This window comes from Quercus suber, unplaced genomic scaffold, assembly GCF_002906115.3.
Source record: "Quercus suber isolate HL8 unplaced genomic scaffold, Cork oak 2.0 scaffold_905, whole genome shotgun sequence".
Classification (NCBI taxonomy): domain Eukaryota; kingdom Viridiplantae; phylum Streptophyta; class Magnoliopsida; order Fagales; family Fagaceae; genus Quercus; species Quercus suber.
The window spans coordinates 137,885-153,284 of record NW_027070329.1 but is presented as its reverse complement, the minus strand read 5'-3'; the positions used below and the strand labels follow the sequence as shown (position 1 = coordinate 153,284).

The following is a 15,400-nucleotide window of genomic DNA, read 5'->3' as shown; positions in this document are numbered from 1 at the left end:
TATTTATGACCATATATACTACATATACACATGATTCGAAGGTATAAAAACATAGGCATAAAAAAGAGTATATTACGGGGTCAAACCCACTAATCCAATATCTTCATGAGATCTAATTTTAGATTACAACTCAACCAAACTCTAAAAGTGGAAAATGGTAAAAGTACTACAAATTTCCCTTCAAGAAACTTAAAAACTGATGTGGCAATAAATATAATTTGTAAGCTTCAACCACGTAATAAATGAATGTTTGAATTGATGACATGTCAATTTGTAAGTTCTATGTACTAAAATTTCTAGAATAATGCTAGAAATACAAACTATTTTACAAAAAATTTTATAAATTGCTAATATGGTCTTTTGATTATTGGTAAATGAAAATGTGATATTAATAGTTGGCTTAAGATGAAAACCAATAAAATGTTGATTACATCGATATTTTGTAAAAATGTTGTAAAATAATTTGTGTCTGTAGCATTACTCAAATTTCTAATATCCCTAGCACCAATCCATAACCCCTGGATTTTAGTAATTTATACAAACTCATCTTTTTCACCATAACCACTGGATTCCATCCATTCCAGTATGAGACCAGGCAGAACTACTATGTTTCAGAGACCATAATGCATCTTTCTTTCTTTTTACATTAATGCATTAAGCATCTCAATTCACGTCACTCATGTGAGGCACCAGTTCTCCATTTGGAAACCACTTTAAATATTCGTGTCTGTTTCATTAGATTTGTACCGAGTGCAAACATTCCACATTTTCCACATTTTTTACTAATGCGGTTTTTTATCATGATAGTGAAATGCCAATGAGTCAATGAGAAGCCTGACACCCTCTTTTTCTCAACCCAAAAAAATAATAATAATAATAATAATAATAATAATTTACACCCTCTAAACTTGTTCAACACTAACAAATGTCTCTTTAAAGCTACATATATTGTATGATGAAATAGGTTGGTCAATCATTTTCTATCTTTAAAATGGCTGGTGCCTTAACCAATTTAGTCGATTTGTCCACCCTAATTACACAACCACCTGCTTATAGACTAAATGGTTTGTATGGCATCCATGCTTGCATATCTGAACCCACATCTTATGTTGATTAAGCAAACACTACATCTTCTGAAAATAAGAAAGCCTCGAATGATTGACAGGTCAAAATGAACACGTCACCGAGCATTGTGGTATAAATTATGAGATATATATTGTTTGGCAGTAACATGATTGTTGATAGCTTAAAACTAAGGATAATGTCTTTTTACTACAAATAGAGTCCTATGCAGGCATAATTAGCAGGGGTTCTCTCAACAATTCTTTATGCATCCTCATCCTCGCTTAACTCAAAGAGTGCAATTAAGAAGGTTGAAGAACATTATGATCAAAACTTAACTTCAAACGCTAATCATCCTTGAGAATATATGATAATAGAAAGACGAGAGATCCCAGTCCAAAGCTCTATCCATTGGTCAGCTATGTCTCTCACTCAAACAATGAAATCTTCCAATAATCACTATGGCCTTGTCAGTCCAATGCAGATTTGGCAGACAATGTAATTTACTCATCTGTTCTTGGACGCTTTGAGGGTTGGGAACTAGACTCACAAGCATCTGGCTCGGAGTTCTCTGGATCGTTGGCTTCGGATACCTTATGCTTTCCACCCAGCTCCTGTGAACTTTCTTCCAATGCAGTGTTGGCATTGACTGGATCAGTTCCTGTTTTACCATGGTCTACCTGAGAGGCATCCAGTTCACTTTTGGCAGGGGACTCTTGGACTGTATCCAATGATGGAGTTGAGGGGTTCTCCAAAGTGGTTGCTGATGTCTTCAGCTTGTCAACACCAGACTTGCATTGCTTCTCAAACATCTTTTGGAGACACCGTCCCTGTTCTTCTATTCGCAATTGTAGATTCCTTTGAATCTGCTCAGGAGTTAGACATATCAATATTAAACCAGAAACTACAGATACAGCAAACCAGCAATGTAAGGAAGAAAATAATAATAATAATAATAATAAAAGGTGGGGGAGGGGACTACAGCTGAGATACATATGTCCGCACATGGTCAGCACAACCTGAAATATTTGTAGTTATGAATGTTCACAAGAACACCTTATGCTTTCATCCTTAATTCAATGAGCAAAAGCAATCCAGCAACCAAAATTATAGCAGCGGCCAGTAAAATTGCAAACTAAATGTTGCAAAGAGACCTAATTTCTAAACAAACAATGCAGCAGCAACTTTTCCCAGGTCAGTTAAATTAGTATTTCCCAGTGCCAACCAATCCAGCAATCTAATATACCCCCTGATACACAGATTCCCTAGTGTCAACACTAACCCCAGATACCTTCTTTGTTCTTCTACTCGCAATTGTAGATTTCTCTGAATCTGCTCAGAAGTTAGAGATATAATATTACACCACAAACGACAGATACAGAAAACCAGGAATTAAGTATATTAGAAAGCAACAATGAGGTGCAATTCCTGTATAATTTAGTAGAAAGAGACCACTTAGATAAAAGAAAATATATATATATATATATTTTATATTTAAAGGTCACATGCTCCAACCCATGTTGAGCAATGTCAAAAGTGCTAAACAGGGGCATAAGAAGATCTCTCGTACCATGTCACTTTTTTCACAATGCCATAGATGGCTGCAAAGGCAAAGTAAAGCTGACCTAAACAGGAAACAGATTTCCAATATAAATTGAAAAGGAAATCCTTTTCTGAGGAAATATTTCATACCTCAAGCTGTTCGTGCAGCCTTTTCTGAACTTCCATCTGCATTCGCAGAGCTTCAGTAATCTCAATACCCCTGTTATCCAAACAGAACATAGTTCAGAGATCAAAATAAATTGAGCATAATAATTTTACAGATCTTAACCCATCAGGGTAGCCCATACCCATCTGTCTGGCTCACAAATCCACTTTTTGTGGATTTTTTAAATCCTTTTTTGTAAGGCTGTTTCGCTCGTTTACATAGTTTGATCAACCAACTATTTTAAGGGTTAATTGGAAGGAGAGAACAATCATGAATGATTGTCAATAGTGACTGCTCAGAACACGTTCAAGGGGCTAAACTTGCAGTAGAAGTTACAAGCAAGTTCAGCTGTGGCTGACTTCAGTCTGAAAAAGTGCCACAGCTGGCTAGTGCAATTGAACATGCAATCTTACCCTCACCAAAAAGTAGAATTACTGAAGAAAATTTATGAAAACTTATTGATGACACAACTTAAAGCATAACATGAATTGGTATAAAAACTACCTCTGATTGCTAGAGACAGACAGACATGCAACAAGAGTGATAGATTACATGGAGAGGGCTAATGAAAGTATTCATTGGTATCTTTCATTCCTAAGAGTAATTCAAGATTGGAAAGTTGAATCATTGGATAATTTCTTGAAGGATTTATATTCTATCAGACTCAGACAGTATGGAGTAGATAGAATGGTTTGGCTTCCTTCAAAAACAAAGGGTTTTCGGGTCAAAGGCTATTACAAGGTGTTGTGATCAAGGAATGACCTTAGAGAAGCATATGGAGGGAAAAAGCTCCGCCTGGGGATTGCATTCTTCACTTGGATCACAGCTTTGGAGAAAATTCTAACTGATAATTTATGGAGACATGACATAGTTCTGATGGATTGGTGTTGTATTGTTCAATGGCTCTAGAGAAGTGGACAGTAGGGCTTAGCCTCTGGGGAAAGTTGGGTGATGCCGGGCTCAGTAGTGCATATCATTGATCATGTTGGAAGGGGTATTTTGGAAAGCATACTAGTGAAGAAATTTGAAGGTCAATTCCCTTGTGCTTAATGTGGACTCTTTGGAGAGAAACGACTAGGCACACTTTTGAGGGAAAGGACATTTTTCAGTACAATTGAAATTCTTCTTAAATCTCTATAAAACTCTTGTACCTTGTCTTTTCTTGTTTTTTCTTTCTTTTTGGCTCTTTTGTATAGTTCCCATTTACTACAGTTGCACCCTCCTTTTTTGTGCTTTTTAAATAAATACTTTTCATAAGTAATATGAACAGTATAACTACATTTGATCATTGTCAATTTCTAGATCCATCATCTTAGGGTTCTAGGTCAATGTTTACTATTAGCAGAGCCTTAGATGTCTTAAAGGTTTGCAGCCTAAAATATTTTGAATTTCACCATTTCCTTAAAAAAAAAAGGAGGTACACATTATGTTATCTTTTAATAGAAGTTTTTATTACTTAATAATAATAATAATTAATAAACCCTATCTAAAAGAAGTTTTTATTACTTACTTAAAAAATCCTATAAAAAAGTATAAAGCAATCCAAGGTGTACTTAGATGTTGCAATAAATTTCTCAAACTTAGACTAGATTATGCAATACTCCAAGCCCAAGAATAAAGGTAACATACCAAATGATAAAATAGAATTTCCAGGTTTTAATAAATTGACTTACGTTTTCAAGTCAAGAGACATTTCTTCAATTGGAGTCAATTTTTTCTCTGATGATCCTGCAATTTAACAAGCCATTATATTAAATCCTTTACATCTAATATGTAAATAGTAAAACAAGTCATCATCTCAGTGCCAAAAACATCTGCAATAAACTAGCATAAGCCAAAGCTAGGGAAAACCAACAAAGCCAGAAAGGATTAGTAAGAAGATATTTATAGTTGCTTGTTTTAATCAAAGATAGTGCCTTCATTGACAGAAGTCAATATGTGTTACTCCCACACCAAAAAAAAAAAAAAAAAAAAATGGAGTGAGAAACATTTCAACGTGAGTGGGAAACAATTAAGAGACTGACCCTATTCAATTGGGATTTAAGAATTAGTTGGGTTGAGTTGAGAAATGAGTAAGACTTGTTCATTTGATGGTAACTGAGCATAACAAACTACAAAGAGAATGACATAAGATTTTGGGAATGGTACTTAAGCCCACACCATCTAGAGCTAAAGTACACAATATTCTGCCAAAATGCTAATTACAAATTTATAATTCTCCAGATGTTAAAAAATAAGGCCTATTGCATATTTGGGATGACCAATTCTGTCAAAAATTACACTACTTTCTGTCTGTCTTTTCTTTCACAACATGCAGAAGCACCAATGACATAACACAGACATTCAGGTAAAAAATGTTTTTAAAAAGCCTCTTCCTAAAACATTTCCTATCTTTAGAATCTTAAATTTCCATGAAAACATAAACAGAGGGCAAAATGAATACTTTGTTTTACTACTAGTATTACTGGTAAGGCATACATGCACTCAGTAGGTCTTGAAACCAAGACCTCACGCTCCACCTTACACTTATAAAAGAAAGAGATGAAATTTGATTGAGAGTTAATTGGGAGGCCAAAATGCGTACTTAAACATCCCAGCCACCTTCTTCCCAGCAAAAGAAAACATTCAATCAGAAAGGAGCTAATATATTGAAGTTATCATCTCACCCCTGTTCTTCCCAGCAAAGGAAAACATTCAAACAGAAAGGATTTGATAGAGCGAGTAAAGAAGGCAGAACAAATATATCCAAAAACAGAACAGATACATGCATAGAGTGTGCCTGTACACACGCATGCTGCACATACGCACTCACGCACACAGACACACGGGTACTTATTATATACCTTCTGACGACTCTGGCCTGTATCTGGCTGTCCTATATTTCTGCAGTTCATGGAGCAAGATCTCCAGTTAAAAGTAAAAACACACGCAAATGCATGCTCACACAGTATTTCAGTAGAAAGCTAATCTAAAGTTAAAAGAAGTCAAGCATAAATACCTGCAAATGGCTTTTCACATGATAGATAGTCAACCCTTCAACTTTCATGAGCTTCAGCACACCCTTTGGAGTAGCGCCTGTAAAATGAGCAATAAATAAATTGATGAGAAACTTTCATACTTTAAGGCAAAGACCACAGTTAGTGCATGAGAGTTACATACGTTCACTACCCCCAAGGAGATTGACAGCCTCCACAAAGGATTCATGAAGTTCTGGTGTCCAACGCATGCGTGGCTTGGCTGGGGCACTATTTGCCAAGGAAGTGGGGTTAGCAACAGCACGAATTTCTCCAGAAGTAGCAGGAAGCTGCAGAGGAACTTGGGACTGGTGTGCTTGAAAATTTGGAGATGATTTGGACACCGGGAATACCATCTAAAGAAACAAACCCAAAATGTTTCATAATTAATCATACTAAAAGCTACCCATTTGTACTAATGGACAAATATTAATCACGACATCTTACAAGGACCGAACCTTTGGTTCCAAATCTGTAACACTGGTGTCACCAAGAAGCTCATTCCAATTAGAAGCTAAAGCATCGTCATCGGTGATTAGCTGGTCAGCCCATTTAGTAAATTCCTCGGATGCTAGTGCAGCATTACAACTACTGATTTCTACCTGACTATTCTCGATAGGGGTATTTACAGGAAAATCAAGAAAACTTGAAAGTGAATCAGTTTGCCAGGAAGCACTGTTTTCTTTGGCATAATGTGATGCTGTAGATTGGAGAGATCCCGAAGAATGTGTTATTGGCAAAGATGCCGCATTAGTTGATGATTGAGAAATAAAAGGACTGTGTCTTGAATGCTTTTCATGGGGTGAAATAGATGAGTAATGAAGATCTGTTGAAAATCCTGAGGATGATGAAAACATGTGACCAACTACGCTACTGTTGGAGGATAAATGACTTGCATGGTTGAGAGGCCTTGTTACAAGTTCTCTTTCCATGGAAACCTGTTGAGAGTCCGGTAATTTGGGATATGTTTCTTCCAAAGGGGTTGGAAGTACTGGTAAAGATGTAGACAGTGCTCCAGACATCCCCATGCTACTAAGCTGCTTTGCACCTGGCCTTTGAAAGGATAAGGCAGGGCGTGCCTCCATTTTTTTCCTTAAATCAGAAAAGAAAGAGTGTGTCAGTTATTAAATCAACTAGCTTATAACCACACTTTGCTTCGGTACATTTATTTATTTTTCTTTTACAGGCAAAAATTTGGTTATATTTAATTGAATTTTCATTGTAATTATTTTTTATATATAAAAAAAAATGTAGAAAAAGATTAGTTAATTTCATTAATCAAGTTTTCATATATTTTACTGAACTGAATTGTAAATTTCTTTAGTTTTATAACAGCATAAATTGTACCTAGTACAAATTAACAATATAAATTGCAAATAAGTATTGATTATAAGAATGAAGACCCATCTCTCTTTTCATGCTTTATTCACTTGCAAACTATATAAACAAAACATACATGTTATCGTCTCTTGTTCACAAAATATGAATACTGTTGTTGAACTTTCACAGTGACTATCAATTGTTTATATACATAATTTGAATCAGTATAGTCCATTTCTATAATACATCATATACAATTAAAGTTGTTTCTTTTCTCTATTGTTGAATTTGTTGACGTGTTTTTGCAAAAAAATGCTAGCCCTAAAATGTGAATCAAACTCAAAACAAGCACCTTACATATTTTTCAGTTGTTAAGGGTGTAAAATTCCATGAAATCAATTAAAAATGTAAGATGCTTTTGAATTCTATAAAATTATACACACCTATTAATAAATTTGACACTTGGATATATCTCCAATTTGGGTGGTTTACCACAATTTGTAGTGATTTCACATGGAATTTCTAACAAAATTTCCTTCGGTATGGGTTGTTTATTGGGTTTTAGTCTCTTCTGATTTTCAGGTCTCTCTTTTTTTCTTTTTTTTTTAATTTATATAAGTCATAGTAGATATTATTTTCTGTTTTTTTTTTTGTTAAACTTTGTTTTAGATTATGTTGGTAGTGGAATATTACAATTAATACATATATGATTTTCTTTTAGTTTGGTGTTAGTATTTATTATATAAAATAACTGTATTATTAATTAAGCTAGCACAATGGTGTATTATTAGCCTAGTCATGTGCCATACTATGAGCAAATCTAAGAATGCTAGGGCTACACTTTCTCTAAGCTTCAACTTTTATATATTATATTAGATAGATTAACTTTTACACTATTAACTTAGTATGGGTTGTCCACCCTATTACGCTATTAATACTCACTGTAAAGTTGTTTTACGAGCTTTCACTCACCAACTGAAAAGCTACAGAAACCACCCTGGTTGCTTGTTCTTGATATCCACACCAACGAAAATGACATCAAGTTTTACATCTGCAAACAGAAGTACAACATTAATGTAAACTTCTAACCAAATGGAAGCATGCTGTAACAAGTATTTCTTGGTGGAGAAGAAGATGAGAAGCTTTCCATGAAACCTAAATAAGGCACAATCACATAATTCACATACAACCCCAAGATTATATAAATACATATATACATACATAAAAATATACAGAGATACATACATAAACAATATACATATGTATATACATAAAAATATACAGAGATACATACATAAACAATATATATGAGATCAGCTCCCATGAAACTATGAGTAGAGAGAAAATTAATTATCATACACCCCATCATCTCACATGAACAAATGTGTTTGGTTTGAAGTTTAAACTCTAGATCAGATTCTGGCACTCAGGAATATTCTAGGACAGACTTTAGTCACTTCACCAAGCATGCTTGATGATCCTTCATATATTTTTTGTTAAGTAATAAAATTTATTGATATAAAAAAAGGGATGCCCTAGTACATAGGGAGTGTAAAGGGGTTAACAAATCAAGTACAAAAATTACATAAATCAAGAAAAGAAGAAAATGATTGGTTTCGTAAAGCAGACAACCAATACAATAAGGTTCAAAAGAAAATTAACTTGAGGTCTGATATGGATCTCTTATTATCTTCAAAACACCTACTATTTATTTCCCTCCAAAAACACCACATCAAACACTGGGGAACAAGCATCCATATATGACCATTTCAATGACGACCAAACCAACCTTACCTGCAAGCAAGGAGCCCCACAATTGATTGGCATAACCCAACTTACTCCAAATAAACCCAAAACCATAGACCAGAAATCCACTGGACAATGAAGTAAAAAAAGGTCAACCAATTCACCATTACACTTGCACAAATAACACCAATCCAAAATCCAAAACTTCCTTTTTCTTAAATTGTCAATCGTCAGACATTTCCCCAAAGCAACATTCCAGACAAAGAAAGCCACTCGAGAACGGATCTTCTGCTTCCATAAGTTTTCCCAAGGGAAACTGAAATCATTAGAGCCCACCAAAAGACAATAATAAGCACTAACAATAAACCCCTTATTTCTATCTAGTTTCGAGCCTATTTCATCCTCCCCAATCCCCCTTACAAAAAAAAAACATATATGGTATCCATGAAACTCGACACAGCCTCCAATTCTCAATCATTAGCAACCCTAAAGAAACTTACATCGCAATGAAGGACCATATTAGTGAACTTTATAAGCTCAACCACACCTGTCTCCTTATCTTGGCAAATTCTATATAATTCTGGATAACTAATAGCAAGAGGTGTCTCCCCACACCATCAGTCCCGCCAAAACTTCACCCTCAACCATCACCAATTTCATATAGAATATAACAAGAGAAAGAAGGCCATCCCCGGATAATATTTTGCCATAAGCCAACACCATAAGGACTAGAAACTGAACCAGTACACCAACCACCCCATACACATCCATATTTCACCTCTAGGGTTCATCCCCTAGACCACCCATAAGAAATTCCATTGAAGTTTTGAAATTCGGTTAGCCACAAAAGCAGGGATAGGAAATAAATAGAAAATAAGTAGGTAAATTTGATAGATTACTTTTAATTAAATTCACTCTACCTCCCTTGGATAGGTACGAATGTTTCCATCCCGCTAATCTCCTTTCCACCTTCTCTAGAATCAAGTTCCATATTGTCTTATCCTAGAATTTTGCACCCAAAAGAAGAACCAAATATTTCATTAGGAGATTAGCTTGCTTACAACCAAGAACATTCAACAATAACTCAATACTATGAACCACTCCCACATGTACCAATTCTGACTTACCCAGATTTATTTTTAGACCAGAAACGGTCTCAAACCAAATAAGCACCATACAGAGAATCAGAATCTGATCAAGGTCATCATCACAAAAAATTACAGTGTCATCAGCAAAAAGGTGATGAGACACTACCAAAGATCTTCCCTCTAAATCACCCACACGAAAACCTAACATGCGGCCTTCATAGACAGCTTTATCCAACATTCTTCCAAGAGCTTCCATGACCAAAACAAATAACAAAGGATCGCCTTGTCTCAACCCTCTGGAGCTCTCGAAAAAAACCACATGGAGAACCATTAATAAGAATAGAAAAACGAACAATAGATAGACAAAAGAAAATCCATCTCCTCCACTTATTAGAGAAACCAGTATGCTCTAGCAAATTTAGAAGAAAGCCCCAATTTACATGGTCGAAAGCCTTCTCAATATCTAGTTTACAAAGTAACCCTGGTAGACCAGTCTTCAATCTACTATCAAGGCATATTAGCACTAAGTACAGGGTCGAGAATCTACCCATTTCGAACAAAAGCATTCTTGAAGCTGAACTTATATCTCTCATGACCATGCATAGTTAAGTAGCCAAAACTTTAGCAATTATTTTATAAACCCCCAACAAGACTAATAGGCCAAAAGTCCCTAACTTCTACTACAACAGTTTTTTGGAATGAGAGTAATGAAGGTTGCATTCAAGCTTTTCTCAAACAGATAATAGCCTAATGAAAAGCTCAGGATGCAGGAAATTTAATAAGACACTAATCCCGAATCAACCATGCCCTGATAGAAGGAACCCAAGCATGCCAAACTATGATATCTAGGGTATTAATAAATAATCCATATGGAGTTGCCTTAGCCTTGCCACAATCAGTTTTGCTTACTCCAATGAAGGATCACATTTTATATTCACCAAGTCCTTAGGCCTTGAAAAATGCAAAATAGTCAAATAAAATCTTCTTCCACCTAGTAGGTAACATTTACCTTCATCATTAGTCTCGAACATTTATCACAAGGAAGCTTATCCAAGAAATCCTCCATTTCTTGGAGAAAAAGCAAAAGAATCACCCCAATATGGTGAGAAACAGGTGGGAATAAATTAATATAACGCATTGAACAAATTGAAGTTCAAAATATTTTCCTGATTTCTTTAATAAATGTACCTTGCACATAATGCGACAAGAATTAAGGTCAACTGTCATAATACTGTACATCAACCATGGAGGATTTAACCACTGTTAAAACAGTAAAACCCAGATGAGAAAATTAGAACAATCATGACAATGCATCAAACAACCATCACAGCACTATATATTCAATAATCATTATCATCTTACTCAAATCTCCCAAGACCTACAAATAAGAAAATAGAGGAAAAATAGGAATTGTCATTATAAAACTTCTTGATGGAAAATTGTAGAGAACAGCAGCTACCTTATTTGGCAAGTCTAGCAAAGTGCTAATTCTGCCACAAAATCAATGTCTGCACTAACTAATACCTATCTCAAGGACAATACCACCTTTTCCTGAACAAAGAATACTTAGGACTGCTCCATTGATCCTTGAAGTATAAGTTACACCTATTGATTCATTTGGATTATCTAAAAGGGGAAAAAAATGAAGTGATTTCCTTGTGTTGAATGAGGTACTGTATCAATGATTCTAGTGCTGCAACAGTATACTACCAATGCCATTTCCAGAATCAGCTTTGTATATAACACCAAGCAAAGCCATTAAAGCTGGCTTTACATGAAATGGTTCTCATAAAAATATCAAGACTGGCAATCCTAGTAAAGCTGTAACATGCTATTACATCCTATTCACTAACACTAATCCATGAGCAAAAGACAATGATATGATATCACACTTCCTAAACATATACGACCAAAACTTCATATTATAGATCATCATTAAAGCACTAGCCAGTCTTTATATATATATATATATATATAGGTAAAGCACTATACAGGTTAGCCACCCCACCCCAATTCACAAATATCAAGTTGGCCAAACATAACATCTAGTCAAACATTCCACCTTATCCAGCCAATCCCTCAACTTAATCATTCACAAAAGCTTTCACCACTTACTTTTAGCAGGGCCACCCTTAGCTCTATCATAAGCTACCACAGATACGTCAACCAACCAAAAGAAAAACCAACAAAATAAGTGGTAGCTGGCTCCAAGAATCAAATATCACCAATACACCAAACTCCACCAAAAACCTGAAATTCACAAAAAAAAATAGACACTACCCCACATGCAAATCAATCCCCACATAACAAACCAATGCATATGCATCAAAATTATAGAGCTAATACGCCATTACATGTATCAAAAAACCAAAACAACATCAAATATCCACGGAAAAGACTCAAGAGAGAGAACCCAATTCAATTTGCAGCCCACAGATTGAAAAAAATATATATATATACATACCAAACTGGAAATAAACTCCAAATGGGTATCCCAAATTATACAGTACCCACCAACATAAAATTCAAATTTACGCCCAAAAAAATGCATAATTTGAACAAAATGATCAAATGGGTATATCGAATTCATACCTAAAAATTCATAGATAGCTCGGAAAGATTGATAGCGATAGTCTCTGAATCGAATCGAAAATGATGAAATTTTTTGCTGAGCGCGATGGAGATAGTGCTGTAGTGACAGGCGGGTGTTTTTAAGTTCCGTCACCGGCGTGCTCGAAAGGAAGAAGTGAACGGTGATGAGTGCGCTTAGCTCTCTCTCTCTCTCTCTCTCTCTCTCTCTCTCTGTCTCTTTGGGGCCTATTGGCCAGTCGCCTCTACCATATAAGGGAACAGTGGTGGACCACGCGCCATGACAGCGCGTGTGCATAGTGCCATGGAATAGTGCTGGTGTAGGTCCCACATTTGGAGGTTTGTAATTGGTGGGCGATGGAAATATCTGATGGGGTGCAAGTGGGGCTTAGGAGTTGCTGTTTGCACCATATGAAGAGAAAAATGTTCTCTCATTTGCTTATAAAGCTAATGAGGGCACTGAGGGGTCAAATTGCACAGTGCATTTTTCTCTTCTTGGCCTTTTTTTCTTTTCTTTTTTTTGAGCAATCTTAACCTTTTTTTGGGTCTTTGTTTCTCACACAATAAACATGGTCCAGGGGAATTTTGGCTGGACACATGTCAAGATGTGACATTGTGGACTTTCCAAGGCCCTTCACGTAGACACAGAATTTCAAGGTATAATGTTTAATCCAAAATAATTGCCGTTCATTGTCCAGTCAAGGCACAAGTTGATTTTTAGCATAATCAATAATAAGCTTGTGTGTTCACTCTCTTTCTAAAAGATTTTTTTTTCTATAAATTAGTATTATTATTATTATTATTACTATTATTATTCTGACGCATGGAAACTCAAAAGTATTGTTGTTTTAAATATTTGGTAGAAGTAAAAAAATTAACAAAAATGTAAGCATAATCAAGAAAAAACAATTGTTGTTTCTACTTACAATCATTACAAATTAATAGACATTATCAGTGGTGGCCCTGGTGGGTTCTAATTAACTTAACTGATAAAACCTCAAAAAAGATTTGAGATTAAATCTCTGCCTACACTAAAAACCGATGGATGTCTTAGTCTAATAATAAAAGAGTGAACACCATAGGTTGGGTTCAATCTCTGCTTATACTAAAAATTGATTGGGTTCATCAAGAGCAAATGTCATAAATTAAAACTATCTATATAAAAAATAAATAAATAAAATTTTATTTTTATTATTTGGGTGAATAATATTACATAAAAGGTCCACATAAATATTTCGATATATTCACATTATTTATGTAGGGTCAATATTTGTAGCACAGGCCCAAAAGATATGGAATGTGAGCCCAATAATCCCAATACAATGAATTTGTAGAGAATGGATGAAAGAACTAGGCTGTTTGTGAACTAAACAATAGTTAATCAAGATTTTAAAAGATGAACAAGTACAAAAACACACTTGAAACTTGAATAAACTGATGTCCGAGGAGATAAATTATTATCTGAAAGGTTAATACAATTCTTAGAGTTACAGTATATTTTCCTTCTTCTTCTCTTCCTCTCTTCTTTCGATCCCGATCTCATGAAAGGTCTNGAATCGAATCGAAAATGATGAAATTTTTTGCTGAGCACGATGGAGATAGTGCTGTAGTGACAGGCGGGTGTTTTTAAGTTCCGTCACCGGCGTGCTCGAAAGGAAGAAGTGAACGGTGATGAGTGCGCTTAGCTCTCTCTCTCTCTCTCTCTCTCTCTCTGTCTCTTTGGGGCCTATTGGCCAGTCGCCTCTACCATATAAGGGAACAGTGGATGGACCACGCGCCATGACAGCGCGTGTGATAGTGCCATGGAATAGTGCTGGTGTAGGTCCCACATTTGAGGTTTGTATTGGTGGGCGATGGAAATATCTGATGGGGTGCAAGTGGGCTTAGGAGTTGCTGTTTGCACCATATGAAGAGAAAAATGTTCTCTCATTTGCTTATAAAGCTAATGAGGGCACTGAGGGGTCAAATTGACAGTGCATTTTTCTCTTCTTGGCCTTTTTTCTTTTCTTTTTTTTGAGCAATCTTAACCTTTTTTTGGGTCTTTGTTTCTCACACAATAAACATGGTCCAGGGAATTTTGGCTGGACACATGTCAAGATGTGACATTGTGGACTTTCCAAGGCCCTTCACGTAGACACAGAATTTCAAGGTATAATGTTTAATCCAAAATAATTGCGTTCATTGTCCAGTCAAGGCACAAGTTGATTTTTAGCATAATCAATAATAAGCTTGTGTGTTCACTCTCTTTCTAAAAGATTTTTTTTTCTATAAATTAGTATTATTATTATTATTATTACTATTATTATTCTGACGCATGGAAACTCAAAAGTATTGTTGTTTTAAATATTTGGTAGAAGTAAAAAAATTAACAAAAATGTAAGCATAATCAAGAAAAAACAATTGTTGTTTCTACTTACAATCATTACAAATTAATAGACATTATCAGTGTGCCCTGGTGGGTTCTAATTAACTTAACTGATAAAACCTCAAAAAAGATTTGAGATTAAATCTCTGCCTACACTAAAAACGATGGATGTCTTAGTCTAATAATAAAAGAGTGAACACCATAGGTTGGTTCAATCTCTGCTTATACTAAAAATTGATTGGGTTCATCAAGAGCAAATGTCATAAATTAAAACTATCTATATAAAAAATAAATAAATAAAATTTTATTTTATTATTTGGGTGAATAATATTACATAAAAGGTCCACATAAATATTTCGATATTACATTATTTATGTAGGGTCAATATTTGTAGCACAGGCCCAAAAGATATGGAATGTGAGCCCAATAATCCAATACAATGAATTTGTAGAGAATGGATGAAAGAACTAGGCTGTTTGTGAACTAAACAATAGTTAATCAAGATTTT

The 15,400-nt window shown here is 35.1% G+C and overlaps 1 protein-coding gene across 3 annotated transcripts; it reads right to left on the bottom strand.

The window, feature by feature from the left end:
- Window positions 1-1,172: 1,172 nt before the first annotated feature.
- Window positions 1,173-12,960, bottom strand: LOC112023970 (protein PHOSPHATE STARVATION RESPONSE 1). 3 transcript variants are annotated; one of them, XM_065768210.1, is made up of 9 exons: window positions 12,531-12,960; window positions 8,047-8,155; window positions 6,243-6,876; window positions 5,930-6,140; window positions 5,769-5,845; window positions 5,614-5,653; window positions 4,444-4,498; window positions 2,755-2,824; window positions 1,173-1,928 (listed from the first exon to the last, which is right to left on the bottom strand). In XM_065768210.1, the coding sequence occupies exons 3-9, from the start codon at window positions 6,867-6,869 to the stop codon at window positions 1,566-1,568; spliced, it is 1,443 nt and encodes a 480-aa protein (XP_065624282.1). In that variant the 5' UTR covers window positions 6,870-6,876; window positions 8,047-8,155; window positions 12,531-12,960; the 3' UTR covers window positions 1,173-1,565. The 3 variants fall into 3 exon arrangements, with proteins under 3 accessions (XP_065624282.1, XP_065624281.1, XP_065624283.1); XM_065768209.1 differs by having other exon boundaries at window positions 8,077-8,155; window positions 12,531-12,959; XM_065768211.1 differs by lacking the exon at window positions 12,531-12,960 and adding an exon at window positions 11,127-11,176.
- Between the last annotated feature and the right edge of the window lie 2,440 nt (window positions 12,961-15,400).

Coding starts and splice junctions, on each gene's coding strand:
- LOC112023970 (XM_065768210.1), bottom strand. CDS start 6,869: ATGGAGGCACGCCCTGCCTTATCCTTTCAAAGGCCAGGTGCAAAGCAG. Junction 4,499..5,613: donor CAGGCCAGAGTCGTCAGAAG/GTATATAATAAG, acceptor GTTAAATTGCAG/GATCATCAGAGAAAAAATTG. Junction 2,825..4,443: donor ATGTCTCTTGACTTGAAAAC/GTAAGTCAATTT, acceptor TTTGGATAACAG/GGGTATTGAGATTACTGAAG.